Below are 22,637 nucleotides of genomic sequence, written 5' to 3'. Positions count from 1 at the left end.
TTGGGCAGCACAAGAGCACAGCCAGGGCTGCACCCAAATGACCCAAAATGGTCCCAAATGCACGAGTGCTCCCAGGGGCTCTCCCTGGGATCAGTTCTGCCCCATTTGCACCTTGGAGTTCATTGTCCCATTCCAGCTCCAGCCCAGGCAGTCCCATCCTGATTGTTTTTCTCTCTCCAGCCCACGGTGTTTGTGCTCCTGGGCTGAGATTTGGATCATTTGTCCTTGGTGCCCAGCTGGAGCAGGAATTGTTTTGTCTCCCTACTCTGTGAAGAGAGCTCACCATCCCATAATATGAAGCTCAGACCCACACACTAAAGCAGCACAGAATCTGAAAAATATAAAAGCCAAAACGTGAGGCATCAAAATCCTGGAAAAGGGATGGTGCACAAAATGCCACCACCCTGAGGCACAGCAGAGCTGATCCACAGGCAATTTTAGGGAGGGGGAGATGATTCAAGTTCAACCTCATTACTGGCTGCTAATGAGCTCAGAATTTCATTTTTAAAGAGATATTTGAGAGAAATGAGAAGCAGTCAGGAACAGCAGTCCCTGTGATGCTGAAGGGTCTGACAATGGCACAAACCTGGGTTTCATTTTTCCAGCCTGGAGGACAGGTGATGACTGGAAATGCTGGCAAAAACTTCATGTTTTACTAAAAAAAAAAAAAGTCAAGTCCTGTAGAATCACTATAGATTAGCATAATCCTGAAGAAAGCAGCTCCCAAAGGGATTCTGTTCATGTATTTCCATGTTTTTGTAAAGAAGTCTCAGGTTTTTCATCTACCTTTATGACAAACCAAAGAGTATTTTTACTTGCTGGACATGCAAATAAACTCATCCAGTTTTAAAATACAGCACCCAGACCTTAATTTCCTGGGCTAGATGAGGGAATAAATGTTAATACTGACAGGAATTTTAGCCAAGCTACACATGCACCTAAAATGATGATGCTGACAGATTCCACAGCATTTATTAAACAACTAATTAAGAAATTTGGAAGCCAGTTTCATGCAAACATTTAGTGCTACCAGCACTGTTCTGTGATTTCTGCACAGAACTGAAGCAGCAAATTCTCCACTTGAAACATGTGGGAGAATCTGCCTCCCCAGGGCTGCAGCAGTTCTTGGAAAAGAACAGCCCCAGAACTCCAGGAGGGGAATGGGAGGAACCTGCCCAGCTTCCATCCACCATCCCAACCAAAATCCAGGCAGGCACAGGAGCAAAACTGCCAAAACCCCACTGGGATGTGCTCAGTCTGGCTGCACAGTCCCAGGGAAATGCTCTGCCTTCCCTCTGCCCTCTCAATCCAACACTCAGCCAGCTGCTCTCAGGAATGCATCCAAAATATTCCAGGGACTGAGTCAATCTCTGCCTCTGGGCTGCAGAACTCCTCGGCAAATTTGTGACTCACCTCTCAAAGCCTTCACCTCACCTGTGTCTGTGACAGCAATTAAAAAATACAAATTATCTAGGAAAAAAAAAACCATTTGGTGAGACTAGGGAAGGATAAAGTCCTGGGAAGCCTTCTCCCAAGGACTTCCAGGGAGGTCTCCACGGCCAGGGATTTGAAAAGCAAAGATTAATGTCTCTTGTTAGGGGTGTGAAACTGCAAATGCCCAGTTTGTACTGGTTCAGTTCAGCCGGGCCCGGAGTCACACTGGGAGCCAGCACCTGCATGGCAAAGTAGGAAAATCCTGTTCCTTTCCCACCCGGGTGAAACAGAGCCAGGGAAGAGGCGTGACCCTGCCGAGGCTGCAGAAGGGAGAAGGGGAAGCTGAGCGGTGGAAGGGCGGCACTGTGAAAACAGAAGTGCTCCAGGCGGGCAGCCCCAGAGCGATGTCCTGGAGGGAACCGCTCCCGGAGTTCTGGGAACCGCTCCCGGAGTTCTGGGAGCGCAGCTCCGGCGTCCCACGGCCGGACACAGCACACTCACAGGGCAATAGCTCAGCCTGGCCACCCCGGCCTCTGTTTACACAGCGGCGGAACTTCATTAAAAATTCTGCATAATCACGCAGTTAGCAGCCTGCCGCTCTCCCGGACGGTGCCGGGACACGCATGCACGTGGAGAGACTGCAGAGCTCTGACAAACGAGTAGAACGAGCTTTAAAAGGAACTCAGTTATCGCAACAAGCCACTACGACCTGGGCACAAGGCCAATTAATGCCCGATTATTCCTTTTCTCTCCGAAAGGCAGCACCAACCGGCCCGAAAAACAGTTCAGGGCACAGGCGGCGGCAGACACACCCACCGGGAGCGCCGAGTTCGCGTTTCTGCACCTTTCCCACCGGATTTCAGCCCCATTATCCCAAATCCCTGCGAGCCCCGGCCGCGCTCCCCTCGCCCCGTCCCGGCCCCTCAGACACCGGTGCCGGCGGCGGGGCCTCCCGCAGCGATGGGTCCGAACCGCTTCTCCGCCCGCACGGCGCGGAGGGCGGGCCCCCAAGGCCGGGAGCCCCCGGGGAGCGGCCCGCGGGCTCTCACCATGGTACAGACGGCGGCGAGTCTCCGCACCGTCACCAGCGCCTCCATCCGCCCCCGGCCGCCGCCATCTTGGGCCGCGACTGACAGCGCCAGCTGCGCACCCGGTAACCCGCCCGGCCCGTGCGCCGCGAAAACCGCGCCGCCCGCGCCGCGCAAACACCGTTCCGAGGCGTTCTCGGTCCGGGGGGACCGGGCTGGGGAACGGGAATGGGAACGGGGACGGGAATGGGAATGGGAATGGGAACGGGAATGGGAATGGGAATGGGAATGGGAATGGGAATGGGAATGGGAATGGGAACGGGAATGGGGAATGGGAATGGGAACGGCAACAGGAATGGGAATGGCAATGTGAATGGGAATGGGAATGGGAATGGGAATGGGAATGGGAATGGGAATGGGAACGGGAATGGGGAATGGGAACGGGAATGGGAATGGGAATGGGGAATGGGAATGGGAACGGGAATGGGAACGGGAATGGGGAATGGGAATGGGAATGGGAACGGGAACGGGAATGGGAATGGGAATGGGAACGGGAACGGGAATGGGAATGGGAATGGGAATGAGAATGGGGAGTGGGAATGGGAACGGGAATGGGGAATGGGAATGGGAACGGCAACAGGAATGGGAATGGCAATGGGAATGGGGAATGGGAATGGGGAATGGGATAGGGATGGGGGAATGGGAATGGGATCGGGAATGGGGAATGGGATTGGGATTTGGGAATGTGAATGGGGACGGGAATGGGGATTGGGATCAGGAATGGGAACGGGAATGGGAATGGGATTGGGGAATGGAAATGGGGAATGAGGAATGGGAACAGGAATGGGGAATGGGAATGGGATCAGTAATGTGAATGGGACTGGGATGGGGAATGGGATCGGGAATGGGGAATGGGATCGGGAACGGAAATTGGGAATGGGGTTGGGAATGGGATTGGGAATGGGGAATGGGGAATGGGGAAAGGGATCTGGAATGGGACTGGGAATGGGGAATGGGATCGGGATTGAGAATGGGAATGGGATTGGGAAAGGGATCTGGAATGGGGAATGGGGAATGGGATCAGGAATGGGATCGGGAATGGGAATAGGATCAGAGATGGGAACAAGACCAGGATGGGAACAAAACCAAGATGGGAAAAGGATCAGGATGGGAATGGGAACAGGACCAGGATGGGACTGGGATCAGTATGGGGAACAGTTTTCCCAGAGCAGCTGTGGCTGCCCCTGGATCCCTGGCAGTGCCCAAGGCCAGGCTGGACAGGGCTGGGAGCAGCCTGGGACAGTGGAAGGTGTCCCTGCCATGGCAGGGGTGGCACTGGAGGGGCTTTAGGGCCCTCCCAGCCCATAATATTCCGTGAGTCTGTGGTTCCCTGATCCCTGTGGGCCCCTTCCCACTGAGCTCCCGTGGTTCCGGGGCTCGGGGAGGAGGCTGGAGCCCCACCGGGATGGGCGCTGGGAGGTCCCTGTGACACTGGAGGAAGGCACTGTCCCCACAGGGCTGGGGGCTGGGGGATGTCACCAAAACCCCACCAAGGGACACTGCAGCACCCCAGAGCACAGAACCCTCGGAGGTGCCTGCTGGAACTCTCTGGTTCCCAAGACTCCTTGCAGAGGTTGTGGCAGCGGGATTTTGGGATGGGGTGGGACAGTGGTGCTGCCCAGGGATCCTCTGCTATTACCGCACATCCCACCCAGCAGGGTGACAAAAAGGCTCTCTGGGAGCTCAGCACCACGAATGACAGCAGTGCCCATTGTAAATCCTGTGGGAGGAGTGGGAAGCGTTCCTGAGACACCACAGAGCTCGTCCTGCAGGGCACAGTGACAGCAAACACATCTCAGAGGGAGAAACAGCGAGGAACGGGCAGAAATTCAGAATGGGGCTGATCCTGACCCAGAGCTGTGCCCAGCAGGAGCAGGGAGGCCATCCTGCCCCTGTACCTGGCACAGTGAGGGCACACCTCCAGTGTGACCTCACCACTTCTGGCCCCTCCATTTGGGAAGGACATTGAGGACCTGGAGCGTGTCCAGAGGGGGCAAACAAGGCTGTAGAGGGGCTGGAACACAAATCCTGTGAGGAACCTCTGAGGGAGCTGGGGGTGCTCAGCCTGGAGAAAAGGAGATCGGGGTGACCTCAGCACTCCCCACAGCTCCTGAAAGGTGGCTGTGCTCAGCTGGGGCTGGGCTCTTCCTGCAGGAACTGACAGAACCAGAGGACACAGCCTCAAACTGCACCAAGGGAAATACAGGTTGGATGTTAGGAAAATGTTTTTATAGAAAGTTCTGGAATGTCCTGCCCAGAGAGGTGGTGGAATCCTCATCCCTCGGTGTGTTTAAACAAGCCTGGATGTGGCACTGGGTGCCAGGGTTGAGTTGAGGTGTTGGGGCTGGGGTGGACTCGATGATCTTGAAGATCTCTTCCAACCCAGTCCTTCTGTGAATTCTGTGAATGACAGCAGTGCCCATTGTAAATCCTGTGGGAGAAGGAATGGGAAGTGTGCCTGAGACACCACAGAGCTCATCCTGCAGGGCACAGTGACAGCAAACACATCTCAGAAGGAACAGCCCTGGGAAACAGCGAGGAACGGGCAGGAATTCGGGATGGGGCTGATCCTGACCCAGAGCTGTGCCCAGCCTGGAGGCTCCAGCCTCTCCCCATCACCCACGAGCTCTGGGAGCTCTGCTGAGGCACTGGGAGCTCACATTCCCACCTGTGCCAGGGTTATTTCTACACTCCAGCCCTGACCTTGTGGGAATATCTGTGGGGAAGGGAGAACAGTTCTGTTTCCAACGCAGGGATTTTTTATGAGGCTGAGATGTTTCCATTCTGTTTGAGCTGCTGGCCTGCAGAGATGTTCTCCTACACACATTGGGCTTCCCACGTCATCTGCCACAGGCTCCCCCAGGGACAGGCCTCAGCAACACAAAAACCCCAATCCTTACCAAATATCCCCAAAGTGAAAAGGGCCATGTGCCCCTTACAGGGTTGCCATGAATGGCAGTGCTTTATAATTTGGGACAGGAAATGCAGAAATTGTGGAAGCTGTACAGTGTTTGACCAGATTAAAATGTGTATTTAAATGTTCATCTCTCTTAAATCCCAAAATAGAAACAAAGATGATTTATCACAGCTGCTGCAGCAGAATCTGAGGACATTTCCTTGCCCTTTGGCCTCAGGATCAGAACAACTTTGTGCTGAGTAGAATTTTGGGGCTAAAATTGTGGTGTTGTCCCCAGATGTCTTCAGAGGTCACTGCTGGAGCACAGAGATGCACTTTGAATTCATCCAAACTCAGCAAGGTGGAATTCTGAGCACACAGGCCAAGGCTGGCTCCCCGAGCACACCACACTCATGTTTGATCCTTTCTTGTCTCTTCCTCCTTTGCCTTTCCCAGCTTTGAGGTCTTCAGTTCCTGGGAGCAAAAAGGTGGTTCAAAGACCTCCTGAGTGCAGTGTCAGAAGTGACATTTGGGCCCCAACAAAGAGGGGTAGAGGGAGCTGCAGGGATCAGTTCTTGTTGGTTGGAGTAAATTCAGGGGTGTGTGCATGAGCTGCCAGTCATGAGTTCTGTGTCAACATCTGCCACAGCCCCTGGCACTTCCCCACAGGCACATTTCCCATTTCTGCTCCAAAACCAGCCCTGTTTCTCCTTCCAAGTCCCCTGAACATCAATATATTCTCTGAAAGATGTACCAGAGGCAAATGTTATGGTTACAAATGGACTTCTGGAGGAAAAAACCTTTCTGCCAGAGCTAGGAAGAAGGAGAAACATTTTCCCAACATGCTGGGGCCTTAGCAAGGTCTCTCAGGCTCTGCTAATCTCTTACTCCTTTTTTACAATGCATGAGGAATAATTACAACCAGTTTTAAAGCACTCTGACATCCTCCTGTGACGGGCACTATGTCATGGCAAATTCTTTTATTTTTAGCAAGCTCCGTCTCTGAAAATGTGTAGGAGGGCCAACAACAATATAAATAGAAAATCTTCTAACAAACAGAGCCAAAAGCAACACAAGGCAGTAAATAAATCTGTAAAAAATTTGGTGTGGAAATAACAGTCTCTGCACCATGCAAAGGCACAGATCTTTGCATGAGCAGCCCAAGGGGTGGTAAAGTGAAACCTCCAGAACCATCCAAATGTTTCCAGAGTCGCTCTCAGTTCTGCAAACATTCTCCCTCTAATTTAAGCTATTGTTTTTCCAAGAGAATTTGTATTTAAAACTTGGGTTTCTTAGCTAAATATAAGTCCATTGTGCACAAACAATGAATATCTCCTTTAAAAATAATTGTTACTCCACATGCCAATGTTACACAATCTCAGAGAGTGTGAATCCTTCTGCGTGGCTCCACTCCCTGGAAAGGCTGCTCGGGCAATCTAGAAAATCAGACAAGGACCATGTCTGAAAACCCCTGGGTTTGATTCTGTATTTTACTTGAATCCTTTCAGAATTAAAGCCTCAAAGAGAGGCTTTAATTCTGAGAGGAGAGGGGAGCTTGAGAGTAGATGGAAAACTTTGTGAGAATGCCCAACTTTTTTATTTGTACTAAAAGCCCTTCTCTCTTCACAGAGATTCCTGCAGGTGGTGGAGCCAGCTTTGGGAGAAGCACAAGAAGCCAGGGCTGGTGCAGAAGAAACTCATATTGAACCATATCAGCAAAGGAACTCGAGCTCCACTGCTCTGCTTCCAACATGCAGCCTGAAACTGCTTTCACATTTGTTTTAAGCAACCAGAAGCCCTTGGAGCTGCCAAAAGCAGCAGTTTGACATTTCCTGCAGCACTGCTGTCTCATTCCTGCCCCCACACATCCCCTCTCCCGTGTCAGCAGCAGATCCAGCCCTGAAGCACATGGAGCAGCTTCCCTGCCCCTCCTCACACAGCAGCTGCTCCATGCCCGTGCTTGGCACTCCTGATTTTCGAGTGCCACATCCAAGCTCAGCATCCTTTGAGCACAGTTTGCATTCTTTGTGTCTGCCTCACATTCATCCAGGCCAAAGCTCACCCTCCATGTGCCTCTGACTCCCTTCTGTGTTCCTCAGCACCACATTTGGTTACCCAAAATGATTTTGACTTTTTTTTTTTTTTCAGTTGAATGTGCCTCCCTCCTGGAGCAAGCCAGCAGAGCTGTTTTCTTCCAGGAATGTCTTTGCTTGTATAGAATATTCTCCATGATCTTTATGAACTTATCTGGCTTTTTTTTTTCCTGAGCTGAAGCTCTTCTGGCCACCTAGAAGCTGACAGATCTACAGCTGTTTGGTTTTGGAGGAGGACTATTGTGATGAATGGTTTTATATTACTCACTAACATATGCTTTTAATAGCAAAAGGGAACAAAGGTTCCAGCACTCGGAGAGGCAGACAGTGACTTACTGCTGCTAACTAATCCCAAATTTATCATTGGCCTGCTCAATAACACATTTCAAAATGCTGCCCTATTAATTGACCACAAGATTTTGAGCTTTTTTCCTATTCCTCCTATCCTTTTGCCTCTTCTTACAGAACTTGTGTGAGATGAAAGCACCTCAGTAAAGAAATTTACTGGAAAAGATTTTTTGTCCCCAGTGTTTGGGGTTTTGCAAAAATCTGGAAGCAAATTGACAGTGGAACATTCCCACAGGAGCCATGTCCCAAAAGATACAGGATCCAGCAGCTCCCTCCCAGTTCCATGAGCTGCATCAGCCTCCAGACCTTTCTTCCTCCTCTTCATCAGCTGCCAGGATGGTCAAAGGAACAACACTGGGAGCTTGCAGAGCATCACTGCACAAAGACTGCTGCACATGGAGGCTTTAGAGGGGAATCAGAACCTTGGAAAAGGGACATGTCCATAAATCTTGGGATTCTTGTGCTGATTTCAGTGCACTGCTGAGCCCCGGAGCTGGGTTTTCCTCAGGGCGGTTCACACTCAGCACAAGCTGTGAGGTGTTGGTGTGGAAGCTGGGATGGGTGCTTTGGGAAGGGGCAGAGCCCTGCCCTGGTTCCCCATCCCCTGGGAGCCCAGGCTGGCTCTGGACCCTGCTGGGAGGCTCAGGTGTGTGCTGTGGGTCAGAGCTGAGCCATGAGAGCTGCTGGGCACAGAGAGACGTTTTGGTGGCTGCAGCCTCTGCAGAGTGAGCCAAGCCCATCTCCTGCCTGCAGAAAATCTGCATTCCCAGGTCCCCATGAGCTGTGGGGGGATTTCTTTGCTCTCCATTCCCATCCACATCTCCCACACAGCCTGACAGAGTCCATGTCCCAGCCTTGCCTCTGCTCCCGTCCAAGGAGTTTTCCAAAGATGAATGCTCCAACTACATTATTTTTTAAAGTTTAATTTACATCTGTTTTGTATTATTTTCAGTTCTGCTTTATCTGGGTCACTCCCTCCCCAGTGTTCTTCCCTCCCTGTTATCCCAGAGAGCTGAGAGCTGATTGTAGCCAGTGTTCAGTTCCAGGCTGCCATCCCACAGACCCTGCCAGCTGTCCTAAAACCCCACTCAGCTTTCCTAGAGAAGCCATTCTCTCCTCATTCCCTGTGAAAGCCACCCAGCCCTTCCTCATCTCCCCAAGTCTGTCACCAGCCCTAAATCCCCTTCCCCACGTTTGGAGAGCTTGCAGTGTCCCACCCCAGCGCTGCCCCGCGTTCCAGCGGCCCTTTAGGACTCACAAAAGCCGCGGATCAAATGTATCCCGGAGCATTCACGGGATGTCAGCTGGGATTTTGGAATACCCCACAGCTGCAGGGGGGGGTGTGGGGTGTGGAAATGTGTTTGTAGCCCTGCAGAGCGGGGTCCCACCGCCTGCACACAATGAGCGCAGGGGGAGAGCAGCGGAGCGGGGCGGAGGAGCCGGGCGGGCACGGCCGTGACCGCGCCGCGCTCCGAGCGCTCCCGTGACGGCTGTAAAGCCCCAAAAATCCGCTTTTCAGCAGCCAGCACACAGAGCAGGCCGTGGGCAGGGATGGATGCAGGCGCAGCTCGCTCGGTGCCCGGCTGCAGGAATGTCCCGGTCCCCTCGTGATTGGCTGCGGGATGCTGGAGTCAGTTTTCACGGGGGCTGATCAAAAAGTTCCCTTCGGCTCTCCAAAGTCGCTGTCTGAGCAGAGGCACCGGCCGGGCGCTGCCGCATTCCTGGGGAGAACGTCTGGGATGAGAGCGCTTCTCCCGGCCGGGACAGCCGGGCGGGGACGGGCTCCGCGGAGCCGCGCCGCCGCTTTCCCCCGCAGCCCGGGCTGAGCGGCCGTGCCTTCGGGCATGCTCCTCATCGCTGAGGACACGATGTCGCAGTACTCCACCAACTTCCTGCTGCTGCCCATCCCGGAGTACCCCGCGCTGGACTGCGCGCCCAACAAGATCATCAAGCTGGTGGTGCTGGGCGGCAGCAGCGTGGGCAAGACAGGTAAGTCTCAGGTGTGTGCCCTGCTTTTCCTTCTCAGCTCCTTCGCTGCCAGACACACCCAAACTCGAAAAATGTACCGCAGCTTCACTATTTCAACTTGCCTGATTTATTTTTCTTTCTTTCTTTTTCTTTCTTTTTTTAAAAAATTTTTTTTAGAGGCAGATTTGCTGTAGAAGCCAACATGAGCCAGCAGCAAGTTTTGTACTCACAAATGCTTCTACCTAGTCTTGTACAAATTATTTAACTTTAAGCTAAATTTCCACACCCCAAAAGGTGGCTTTTGTCCTCCTGCTGTGTTTTATGCTCTGCAGACAAATTACAGCATACAAGATGTGCCTTTATTATTCTCCAAAGGAGAATGGAAGAAAAGAAGGTAAAGAGAGCTTTGGTGCATTTGAATATCTGGTCCATGATTTCAGGAATTATGAAAAGCAGATTGATTTATTGCATCTGTGGTTCCACGGGATTCAGCAAAATGTTTGATTTTTTTGGTTTTTAAGCAGCCACATCTTCATATTATTTTAAAATAGTTTCTTGAAGATAGCTGCACAGGCAATTTCATCTAAAGGTGCTAAAGCATGACCCAGCATCACTGTGAGAAAAACATACTGCTTGAAATGAAATCTATTATAAAATAATGTTGCATACAGAATAAGACATTTTATTTAATTCTTAAGTGGTTTGCAAGTTACTAGGAATCTTCTGAGATCAAAGCACCACAAGAATATAAAATCCCACTGTTGCCACAATGGGATTTAAGTGTTTTATACAGAAGAAGGAAAATGTTCTTTTCAAAGCGTTTAAGAAAGCAGCTCAGGTTAAAGTGCATAAGAAAGCCCAGGGTGCTCCAGCATGACCCAAGGGTGCAGGGCACATGGAGTTTGTTTGCTGGGTGTGATTAGATATCACTAATGGGTTTTGTGAGAGGTTTTAAGGCTGGAAAGAACCATTCCATCCATCAGCCTCGCTTCTTGCATGACAGAAAATGCTTAAATTTGGATTAGCTGCAGTCTGTTTGCTTGTTACTCTTCTCCTAGATTATTTCAGAGCAAAGGACAGATTGCTTTACCTGCAATCACAGGGAAACAACCTCCCTATCCCTCGCTGAGCTGCCACCCTGAATCTCAGGGCTCATTTCCAACACGAGCTGTGAAAAACTCTGTGCTGGGTGCCCCAGATCTTTGTCTGGGAGTGTTGGGAGTTGAGAGCAGCTCTTGCAGAACAACATGTGAGCAATCCAGAGATTAACCTGGTTTGGTGTGAGACTCTTTCCTGCAGGAAGATGTCCCACGAGCTGTGCCAGGGCGGATCAGGGCTCTCATTAAGGACCCATCTTTCTGTTGTTTTGCAGCCCTGGTCGTGCGCTTTCTCACAAAGAGATTTATTGGGGACTATGAAGCCAACACTGGTGAGTTCTGCTCTCCCCAGCAGCACTGCAGAGAGCTGGAAAAGAAATCCATTCTGTTTTGTGACTGGTGCACGTTACAGGGAAGCCAAGTGGTGTTAGATGTCCATAAGTGCATATTTTCAGTTAATAGCCTCGAGCTATGAAAGCAATAAATCAAAGGCTCATTATTTATGATCCTTTCAGCTGGTTTTTCTCCCCAAATTGATGGAAAAGGATCAGAGTAAAAGGTTTGCTTGGGGACATACCTATACTGAAACACAGGCTCAAGGAACAACCTACACATCCACTAAACCATAGAAACCCAATGCTGCTCCCCCCGCAACCCCAGGGAAGGCAGAGGAATTCTGAGGAGTGTAAATGCACTTCAGAACCTTTTCTGTGCATTCCCTTTATTTCAGGGGCTATTATAATCAGGGAAACCTTGAAATTGAACCCTTCTCTTCATAAGTACCAAGCAAAGCAACCATTCATTTCTTGTTTAATCCAGAGGGTGTGTTCATGTGAACCGTTCCAGGAAAACACTGACTGATTTGGCCAGTGCTGTAGGATGGATCCATGTACCCCCTGTGCTGGCCCCTACTGCACAGCCCATACATTGGCCACCTCACAATTTTGGGGTGAGGGTGGGCAGAATTCAGAAAATGCTTCATTTTGGAGATGCTTGCTGAGCTCAGGATGAGGAGGGAGCGGCACAAGACACCTTTGATCTGAGGAAATGAACTCTGAAAGCTCCTCCTTCCAGCTCCCCCTCCCTGACCCCAAGTAACCCTGATGGTTGGCTGCACTTTTGCTCCTTCTCTTCTGTCACCTCTTCTCTGGGAGGTTGTACATCAAGTGAGAGCTGGGAGCTGTGCAGGGATTGCTGCCAGAGCAGTGCTGGGAGCCACATGCTTTTCCCATTAAGCTCCCAGGCCCAGGGCCATGCTGCAGGAGAGGTGAATATCCCAGCAATAAGGAACAGGTGGCAGTGCCCTTGGGATCACTCAGCCCTGCTTATCCTTGTGTCAGGCACCGTTGGGCAGAGCAGGGGCAGTGCCTGGCAGCACCTGCTCTTTGCTCTGCAGGGCATCGTGGAATGGGAACATGGGGTTGTTTGGTTCAGGGGGTGCAGTGCCTTCTCATAAAACCATCTTTACAGCTTTAAATCAGGTCTGTGTTTAAATACAAACCAAATCCCACCAGGGCTGGATCCCCTCACGGTATTTACCATGATATGATAATGTGGGATTCAGTGCTAAATTTCCTTGTGTTGAAAATGCTCTGTGAGCTCAGGCTCTTTTCCACTGGAATAAAATCACTTGTTTCCTTGAAACAAAGCTGATTTTCAGAAGTGAGGGCATTACTGTTACTAGCTGGGCTCCCTGTTAATCTGAATTCCTTGCTCTCCAGTGGGTGGATTTCTCCACATTTGACATTGTTCTGGAGGCAGCAGTGACAATTGTACTGGGGCAAGACAGAAGGGCTGTACACAGCAGCTGTGGATTAGCATTTCCTCACAGCCCCATGTGACTCCTGTTAAGTTCTAAAGAAAAATGATGATGACATCAGCCTCTGAAGCTGTCCTTGTCACAACCACAGAGAGCTCATAAAATCAAGACCTTAATTTTCATTGTCATTTAACTCAACTGCAGTAACAAAATACAGTTCAAACCCGGGATAGCATTGGTTAGATCAGAGCTAGATCAGGCCTAGGTGGGTAGAACTGGTACTTGGCTGGAGTATGTGTCCTCCAAATTAACCAAAGTCAGGTTTAAGGTGTCCAGCTTTTGAGGATTTCAACCAAACTCTGCTGAAATCACACAAACCCCAAAAAGCACCTGGGGGATTTGTATAGTCACTCACTCTGTGTCCAAAACCAGAGCACTTTCCTTTTTTAAAGGCATTCAGAAAAATGCAGCAGGAAGCTCTCACTTCTTTCACCAACCACACCTGGATGTCTTAATTTGTGATTATAAAAGTGAACTGCACTTTTATTTAAAGTTGACAATATGGACTGGAAACCTGAGTGGGATTTATGTGCCCACTTTGAGCCTGTGACTCAGTCCTGAGTGTCCCCTTCCCAGCCCCCAGGCTGGCTGTACATTCAGAACATGTCTCCACACAGCAAACACAACCCCACTCTGCTGAGCAAACAGCCACACAAACTCTGCAGGGCCAGTCACTTTTCTACAGGCAGCTCCACATCCTAAACCTCAAAGCCCTGGATTCCAACAGTCCCATTTTACCTTTCCCTTGTGAATTTGGTTCTCTGGTACAGTCCCTGACTAACATCTTCCTTCTCCCCCAGGTGCTTTGTATTCCAGGAAGTTCACCATAGATGGGGAGCAGATCTCTCTGCAGGTGCAGGATACTCCCTTTGTCTCATTGGAGGTAAAACAACTGCTCTGTGCTTTTCAACACACTTCTGTCTTATGTTTATTGCCAGCACTTCCATCTGTAATTAACTCTGCTTAGCAGCAGGAAAATACCTGGGCTCAAACCCAAGACTAATCAAGGTACCTTAAACTCCACCAAAAGGAGCTCTTGAAGGTGTTAAATCAGGCTCCTTCAGGAGGAAGTCAAAAATTAAAACAATTTTATTTCCAACACATTACTAAACAGCAGTAAAATTACAATCTGGTTCCCTCCTGCCAACAGCTTGATTGTTTTATTTTCTGTCAAGTGGTTTCTGTCCCTGCATGGCAGAAAACTCACCTGCCCAGAGGCCCAGCTGGCTCAGCTTGGACCTTCCTCCACAGCCAAAGTCTCTCAGATTTAGAGAAGTGTTTCTTTCCAAGGGGCCAAGCTTCACAGCAGCTGGCATTTCCAGCTATGGTGCTTTGCCCTGCTTTCCTTACTCTGGTTTTAAATGTCATTAATTCCTTTTTTTTAAGGTGTTAGCATTTATCACATTCCTTTTTCTATCAGTGTTCTGGACAGTTGGACTCAATGAAATTAAAGATTTTCTCCAATTCTAATGGTTCTATAATTCTATTGTGATATTAAAGACCTTTTCCAATCTTAATGATTTGATGATTCTATTATAGTTTAGATTTAATATTCTAGCAGGAAGCTCTTTCTAGAAATATTTTTCCAAGCAGGATTTACGCTGTCTCTCCTTGAAGATCTGCTTCACATGCAGAACAAGAGGATGAAAATAGTGTCAAAGCAACAGGAAATGTAGTGAAATTTAGGGTTACATGAATGGTGGAAAGCTCATGAAATAAATAAATTCTGCTTGGAAAAATATTTCTAGAAAGAGTTTCCTGGTAGAATATTAACTCTACAGCAGAGGTTTTTACAGAACAGCGGAGATTTCATGATAAAATCAAGTATTCTCATTGTACCACTAAGCTTAAACTTCTAGGTGTGGCCTTAACCCCAGACTAAACTTAAATTTGGCCAATATATGTTGGGATGGGAGCACCAGCCTCTCTCCTTATGTGTCAGGCTGCCCTGGACAGCTCTGCAGCCCTTCTTTTACCTGCACAGAGCCACATGTGCATCTCTGTGCCATGGGACTCTGCCACCCTAAATACACAGAAGGGAATAAGCAAAGCTCCTGCAGTTCCCAGTTCCAGCTTCTCGGACTGGAAGCAGGCTGAAGGGGAAAGCTTTGATGCAATCCCACTCTGCTGTGCTGGGGTGCACAGAGCAGAGGGCAGGAGCCCTCATCTGCTCTGGACACTCAGAACAAAACAAAAGCTGCAGTGGAAGCTCTCCAAATATTCAAATGGGATTTACCAGCACAAAGGCCTTCGCCAGCTTGCCCTGCAGAGAGGAGCTGGGGGGGGTGATTGGGCACCACTGGGATTGCCTGATAAACACTTAACAAAGGGAATCCCCTCTCTCTTCTGTGCCATGGAGAAAAGAGGGATTGGAATAATTGAACTTCTGCTTTCAGACCACATAGATGTTATTTTACTATTTAAATGAATGTGACTCCGGAGCTGCACAAAATTCACTCAAGCCTATAGCTGAGGTTGCTTAGTCAGAGATTATTTCAAATTAGTTAGGAAGGAGTTTAATTTTCTTTGTCCCAGTCCAAGGTCTGTGCTGTTCTAAGATCTCCGACAAACACCATTATCTCACCCTGTGTCTGTTTGCTTCAAATTATGTACCTGCAATAATTGAAGGGACTGCGACAGAACAGGTTAAGACTGAGAAAAGGCTGGATTTTTAATTTAAATCCATAAGGAAGAGAGTTTCCTGCACTCTGCAGGCTGAGTACAGTGTCCAGGAGGAAATCATGTGGAAACCCTCAGGATTCAAGCCCCTAGAAATGTGAAATTGTAAGAGAGAAACAGAAGCAGATGAGTGGTTTTGTTGGGTGATTCATTGCTGCTTGGCCTATACACTGCAAAAGCCTCTGTGTTTCAAAATTCATTCTGGAGCAGAGATTTCCATTTAAAAAGTAGCCCATTAACCTTTGATTTCCTGAATAAAGCATTCCACTTGGGATTATCCATCCATCCATCTCACTACTGGGTGGGCCTAGCTGGAGTGAGGGAGAATTTCTGCTCTTAGGGCTCTCTGAATGTGCACCTTCTCCAAACCCATTTTCAAAGCTTGCTAGGGCAATTAGTGGGGTTTTTTTTTTGGGTTTTTTTTTTTTTTTTTTTTGGTTTTTTTTGGGTTTTTTGTTGTTGTTGTTGTTTTGTTTTTTTGTTTGGTTTTTTGGGTTTTTTTGGGGGTTTTTTTGCCATGAAATGGTTTTGCTGGTGAAAAGAGGCTTCAAGGATATGGAGAGTGGCTAATTATCCCCAGACTGGCTACAGCCCAGGCCCCAACAGTGCAAATTGTCCTTCTTCCCACAGCCTGCCCTGGCCTGGCTGCAGTTCAGTCCCATTAACCTTCCCAACAAGGCTGCTGGGGAGGATCCCTCTTCATCATCCTGGTTTGGGGTTTGAGAGCTTTGGGGAGGAGTGATAAGAGCATCTGATAACCAATGTCACTGCTCACAGGATTTAGCTGTCAGCTGCCAAAAAACCTCAAGGTGTGATGAGGCAGTGTCTCTGAGGTTAATAATGAAATATTTACAAAGAGCACTTGGCTGGCAGAACTCCTGAGGAAAGTTTTAAGCCTAATTTACACTCTGACCCTTCAGACCTTCCTCCTCACAGAAAAGCTTATCAGTAGTTCTTATTTCACAGTCTCATCTACCAGAAGAAAACTGAGCAGTGTTACTCATTCTTTTCCATCTCTGCTTTCTGAAGTTAGGCTTTATCATTCATATTTAGGTCTAAATAAAAGAGATCTGTTTGGGGAGAGTGCTGAGCACTAAATTCTGTTAGAATTAATGTGAATGGCAGATATGTATTCTATAGATCAATAGATAATGGAATATGTTTTCTATTAGTCTTACTGAAGTTGATGAAAATTTCTTGGGTGGAATTTAGCAACAATAATAAAAAATAGAGCACTGTATTTGTGATGCTGAACTCCCCTTAAAATATGCAATTTCTATCAGCTTCATGAAGAGCTGTACACAGAATATGCTTGTTATATAAAATGTAACATAAAGGATATTAAAAAATGATAGAATAAAGGATATTTTAAAAAATACAGCATTGCAGAAATGTAATATTGATAGGAGTGTCAGTTCTTCCAAAGCAAGCAGGCTGCAGCAGGGATCTCCCTCTCTGGCTGGGTTATCCCTATCCCAGCAGGGATAACAAAGAGGAGAGGATTAGCTGGAAATAGCTTTATCCTGACAAGTGAGCTGATCTCTTTTCAAGCCCACAGTGCTGTATTCAGCTTTGTATTCCCACAGCTGGTGGTTGTTGGGGCTCTAAACAGGAGTAGTAATGAGCTCAAGAAATGTGTGACCAGAAAAAAATTATATAAACCCATCACTGTTCCACAAATTACCAATGAGATTTCACCTGATTTTCAGTTCCAGTCATTGGTTCTTGGTAGCAAATTGCTTTTTTTCAAAAGAACTTTGACTATCTGGAGACCTGCAAGGCAGGAAAGCCTGGCAGGCTTCACCAAAGAGAGTTTCTGAGAGCCTCTGTCCATGGAGACATTTAATAAAGAATTGGAACAGCCTTAAAAGTGACCTGAAGAGACAGCTGTTCACTTGTCATGCTGTGACAAACCTGATAGATTTTTAATGCTCTTACTGTGCCCATCACTGTTTTTTCCACCATAAGAGTGTGAGTTTCTGACTAGCTGGGTACAAGAGAATACAGAACTAACTTTTCAAAGCAGTATTTTGCTTCTCTCTTCAACCAATTTGCTGTGACCCCTCTCCACTCCACGTTAGTGCATTCCTGCAGTATGGGACGAGAGAATCAGGGAATCAGTGATGTTGGAAAAGATGTCCAGGGCTGAGTCCCACCCATGACTGATCCCCACCTTGCACTGAGTGCCACATCCACTCATTCCTCGTACACCTCCAGGGATGGGGACTCCAAACCTCTCTGGGCAGCCCCTGCTAATGCCTGACCACCCTTTCCATGGAGAAACTGCTCCTAATATCCAATCTAAACCTCCCCTGGTACAGCTTGAGGTGTTTCCTCTTGTCCTGTCCTTGGGAGCAGAGCCTGGCCCTCACTTGGCTCCAGTGACCAGGTCCCCCAGAATCTCCTTTTCTCCAGGCTGCCCAACCCAGCACAGTGCTACCAACACCAGGAATTTCCCTGGTGTGGATTTCTCTCTCGGGGTTCCTAGGTCAGGGTGACCCCAAGAGAGATTGTAAAGAGTCTTTGCTTCCCCTGAACGCAGCTGAGGAAAGGACCTGGAATGCTTCCAATTGTGCTGTCAAGGTTGTTTATTTCTTCTTGTCTATATGTTCTTTCTCTGACCTGCCAAGATCTAGCTAGCAAGTCCACCATGGCCATCTGCCCTCCCCTGTTCTGTGGTGCTTACCTTTTATATCAAAAGTTACATATACTGTATTTACAATTTATTACCAATATCTAACATTTATGTTAGACAGTGTGTCCCTACCTTAAACCAATAGAAAAGTGCCACTATCACAGCAAGACATGGAGGACAAGAAGAACAAGGTCAGGACACGCCCAAATCCCTCCATCTTGTCCCCTGAACCCCTTATCTTAAAAACCCCAAAATTCTATTTTTCCCCCTGCGCTGGTTCAAATATCACACTACTAAAACCCTTGTGACCTGTAATTCCTCATCTTCATGGCAGTTAAAATCAAAGTCACAGGTGTTTTTGACTTCTTGCCAGGGTCTCTGAGACCCCTGCCAGGGTCTCAAGACAGCCGGGGCAGGCAGAGGGATGTCCTGGACTCCGACACCCTGGTACCTCAGAGAGGTTTCTGGCAGTACATTAACAAACAGGCCTGTGTTCAAGCCCAGCTCTGGCTGGCGCAGATCCCTGATGTGCAAATCCTGTTTTGCAGGATGACACGGACAGCATCTGCTGCCAGGAGCAGATAAACCGCTCGATCTACTGGGCCGACGGCTTCGTCTTCGTTTACTCCATCACGGACTACGAGAGCTTCCGCGTGCTGCGGCCGCTGCACCAGCACATCCGCAGGATCCACCCCAACGCCAACATCCCCCTGCTGCTCATGGCCAACAAGGGCGACCTGCTGCGGGCCAGGCAGGTGTCCTCCAAGGAGGGGCTGCAGCTGGCCACCGAGCTGGGCGGCACCTACTGCGAGGTGTCGGCGCGGGAGAACTGCGAGGGCGTGCACGAGGCCTTCCAGCAGCTGTGCCAGGAGCTCAGCAGGAGCAGCGGCAGCTGCAATGGGGAGAAGAGGAGAGGTCTCCACCTGGTGCGGCCCAAGTCGCCCAACATGCAGGACCTGAAGAGGCGTTTGAAGCAGGCTCTGACTTCCAAAGGCAAATCTGCCACCACGCTTTGATGCGGCCGCCCAGGAGTTTTGTTCCGGAGCCCTGGATAAAAAGGCAACTGTGAGTTCATGGGCCCCAAGTTGGGCAACTCCCTGGGGGCTCCCCTGGCAGGGCAGATCCTCCTGGAGCAGTTCTGTGTCAGGAAGGAAGAGACGCATTGGACATTTTTGGTCTCCAGGTTCTTGTTTTATTGGTATCTAATCATGACTTCAGCACACTGTCTGCACCCAGACCTTGCATGTGTGAAAACAGCACAAAAATGACCAACAACCTCGTGCTGCAAGGTCTTTTGAAGCCTAATCAAAAACTAAACTACCCAATTAAGAAGTGACATCTAAATTATTTTCCTTTCTAACCCAATAACTGACCCCTAAAGACCCGCAATGCGGATTTTTCTACCCAATTACAAGATACCACCTCAACCCAAGAAGAAAGAGGAAGAAGAAGAGACAAGAAAGGAACTCAAGACAACACCCTCTATCCTCCATCTTGAACCCATCTATACCATACTAAAAATCCTAAAACCTAAATTTCTCACCCATGTGATGTACTACACTACTCTCTACAATCTCTGCAATCTATTTCACACTTCTGTGTTTTCTAGTTTACCTTGAGGTTTTGGAAATTTTCTTCATGAATGAGGGTCAAAGTCAGTGTTTTCCTGGGAGTCAGAGCACCCCAGGGCAGACAGGGGGATATTCCCCTTGCCCTGGGCTCCCACAGGCCACAAGCTGGGAAAAAGGGGCATCAATTCAGCCATCGGGTTGTGTGAGGGAATCTCAGGTCCTGTGAGAGACTCTCAGGTCCTGTGAGTGACTCTTTCGTTTGGTCTTCACATCGTTCTCAAAAAGCCCCTTCTCGTTCAGCAAAGGAACTCACAGAATTTGCTCTCTGGGGCAGGGATTTCAAAACTGTGGTTTAAAAAAAGAGTTTGTCCCAAATTCATTCTATCTTTTTGGTTTTGTTTAGAAAGGGGTGCAGTCAAATGCTTTGGTGTTAAAAAATGGGTTTTGTTAATGAAAAGAGTGAAAGCCTGCTTTTAAGAGATGAGACTTGCCTTGGGAATGATTGTGTTCCCAAACACAGGCAGTGAACTGAAGAAGGGCATGAGGAGAGTGATGGGAGCTGTACCGAGCAAGGAAAATGGACCAGACCTGCTTCACTGCAAGACTGGAAAATAAATGAACAAATTCATTTAAATGAAGAGCATAAATAGTGAAAAGTATTAATTGAAAGAATGAGTTCTGAGCAATGGGGAGAAATTTGTACATATGCAAGCTTAAGCCTTATGGTGTCTCTTTAAAGGGAGATTTTTTTTTAAAAATCACTATTTTTTCAAATTATTTTTGTTTAAAAGTACAGTGACTGCTTCTGAAAGTGACTATTTGGGCAAAATACAAACTTGTGGCAGCGTTTTGTTGTCAGTTTCTCCATGCCATTTCTCATTTTTCTGAAGGTTTCTTACATGGCAAAAGGGGAAAATAGATCAGAGTGATTTAAAACCTGCCAAAAAATGGACTTCACTGATCAAGAACAAGGAAGTCACCTAAAACTCTTAATATTTTTTTTTCCCAAACCAGTTAGACTTCAAGTTCAAAATGCTTTTAAAGAAACAAAGCCTTCCCATGAAACATATTTACATTATAAGGTTGTCCAGGGATTTTTTAAGAAGAAAAGGTTTTATGATGCCTGAAATTCTTGGCTTTGGGAATTCATTATTTTGTTGTTTGAGTGTTTGTTGTTAAACCCGGGCTTCCCTGAACAGCTCCCAGAGCATCCCAGCCTGTCAGGACATTTCCCAGTGGCAGCGTCTGGTTGTGCCTCAGCACATCTGAGGCTTTGGGGCTGCATGCCATAAACTGATTTATGGAACCAGTAACAACACCACGGAGCTCCCAGCACTCTGTGAGAGTGGGGAGGAACGGGCTTGGACCGTGTAAAATTCATGATGCACCAACCTCTTCTTCAAACAGAGCAGATGAGCAATGCAAGCACCATGAAATGAAGTCAAGCTCAGTGATTTATACTCAGGGACACTGGGGGGAAACCCAAGTTTGATGGATATGGAAAAACACTCCCAGCTGCAGTTTCATCTAGCAAGACTGAGCTAAATCAGCCTTTTCCTCATTAGGAGCAGCAAAAATGGAAATGGAGTCTGATGAGTATTTGTATAGCTCAGGGCTTTAAAATGTACTTTGTATTTTTCATTTCCCTATATTAGACAGCTCTAGCCATGATTTTATCACCTGGATTTGCCTTATCTACAGCTCACTTTCTGTTTTATTTATTGTTTTCCACAGCTGCTCATCTGAGAATGTCTTATGTTCTGATTCATTTACGAGTCTTTCATTCTCACAAATGCTCTGCACCTGGTTTTCAATTCAGTTTCAAGTGGTATTAGGAGGGGAAAAGTTGGATCATCCAAAAAGGGACTCAAATTATATCAGGGAATTTTTACTTTGGCTTATGCTTAATTAACAATTTGGTGTTTGAGCAGTGCCATTAATCATCCCAGGCATTTTGGTATTTATGGCATGGAGTTTCAGTGTTTTAAATTAATAATAACACAACTCAAATATTGTGAAAATAATATGAAAATTTCAATGTGAAAATTCAATAACTCAAATATTGAATCTAGAGATTCAATGGCTCAAATATTGAGTCTAAAGATACAATAACAAGGAGTAGAGCAGTTTGCAAGACACACAGAAATGGAAGTATTTTTGTGTTGGAAAAATGATCACCAATTTTGAATAGCAATTAACAATTTTGCCACTCAGTACTGTATAAAAAGGGCTAAATTTGCTGATATTGACTTGTTTGCAACTTCCTTCTACTCAAATCCTTTCTAATTTGGGAAGAAATGTCACCAAAATTCAAACCTTTTAGTTTCATTAGTGATGAATAAAAACATGCAAGGTCTTCCCTAAGTAGTCAATAAAATGGATTCTTTATGTGTCACATATTTAAATATTCTTTGTTTACACTAAAATCTATTGTTTTCCCCTCTTGCAAACTAAGACACCCTGCTTTGGAAATATTCCTTATTTAGGGAAATACTCCTTATGCAAATAAGTATTCCCACATTCCTGGGGGGGGGGGGGGGGGGGAGGGGTTGGGGAGGATGGGGAGAATCTACATTTTGGCTAAAGCCAAAAAAGAATGAAACATTTAAGTCTTCTCTTAGGTATTAACATGTGGCAAACATTTATTCTGCTACAGAAACTTTAGTATTTCCTTTGTTCATTGACCAGGAGTACAAATACTGGTTTAAAGCCAGGACTAACCATCTACAGAAGGCAATAAAGCTCAGTATTTTTATTTGGGGTGCAACAGCTGAGCCCCAGGAGACCTCACTGTGCCCCAGAGGCAAGGCTGAACGGCAGCACAAAAAGCAGGGGGAAAAGAATGCTATAGAATTAAGTGCCTAAAAATAATTCTGTACAAGATCAAAGTTTAATCATGTAGAACCTGATCCTGAATTAGAAACTTCAGGCTGCCAGGGGAAAACATGTATTCCACTGAAGCTTTAAAATAAACCCTCTAGAGAGAAAGTACTGCCATAAAGTCAAGAG

General features: G+C 47.5%; 2 protein-coding genes across 2 annotated transcripts in view; one reads left to right on the top strand and one right to left on the bottom strand.

Moving 5' to 3' along the window:
- Positions 1–2,597, bottom strand: part of LOC110467883 (ubiquitin carboxyl-terminal hydrolase 12) — a 28,310-nt gene extending 25,713 nt beyond the window's left edge. The window contains exon 1 of the mRNA XM_021525285.3: positions 2,484–2,597. Coding sequence (XP_021380960.1) covers positions 2,484–2,531 — 48 coding nt within the window. The 5' untranslated portion in view covers positions 2,532–2,597. The remainder of the gene's footprint in view (positions 1–2,483) is intronic.
- Positions 2,598–9,411: 6,814 nt separating this feature from the next.
- Positions 9,412–22,078, top strand: LOC110467907 (ras-like protein family member 11A-like). The gene is made up of 4 exons (XM_021525321.3): positions 9,412–9,848; positions 11,200–11,256; positions 13,544–13,626; positions 18,606–22,078. Exons 1-4 carry the CDS (start codon positions 9,704–9,706, stop codon positions 19,071–19,073), a joined length of 753 nt encoding a protein of 250 aa, XP_021380996.1. The 5' UTR covers positions 9,412–9,703; the 3' UTR covers positions 19,074–22,078.
- The last annotated feature ends 559 nt before the right edge of the window (positions 22,079–22,637 follow it).

This window comes from Lonchura striata, chromosome 14, assembly GCF_046129695.1.
Source record: "Lonchura striata isolate bLonStr1 chromosome 14, bLonStr1.mat, whole genome shotgun sequence".
In the NCBI taxonomy this organism is placed as follows: domain Eukaryota; kingdom Metazoa; phylum Chordata; class Aves; order Passeriformes; family Estrildidae; genus Lonchura; species Lonchura striata.
This window is presented reverse-complemented; position numbering and strand designations above follow the sequence as displayed.

Excerpts from the sequence above, each read along its gene's own strand:
- LOC110467907 (XM_021525321.3), top strand. The coding sequence starts at position 9,704 with ATGCTCCTCATCGCTGAGGACACGATGTCGCAGTACTCCACCAACTTC. Across the intron at positions 9,849-11,199 it reads CAGCAGCGTGGGCAAGACAG|CCCTGGTCGTGCGCTTTCTC; the intron begins GTAAGTCTCAGG and ends GTTGTTTTGCAG. Across the intron at positions 11,257-13,543 it reads GGACTATGAAGCCAACACTG|GTGCTTTGTATTCCAGGAAG; the intron begins GTGAGTTCTGCT and ends CTTCTCCCCCAG.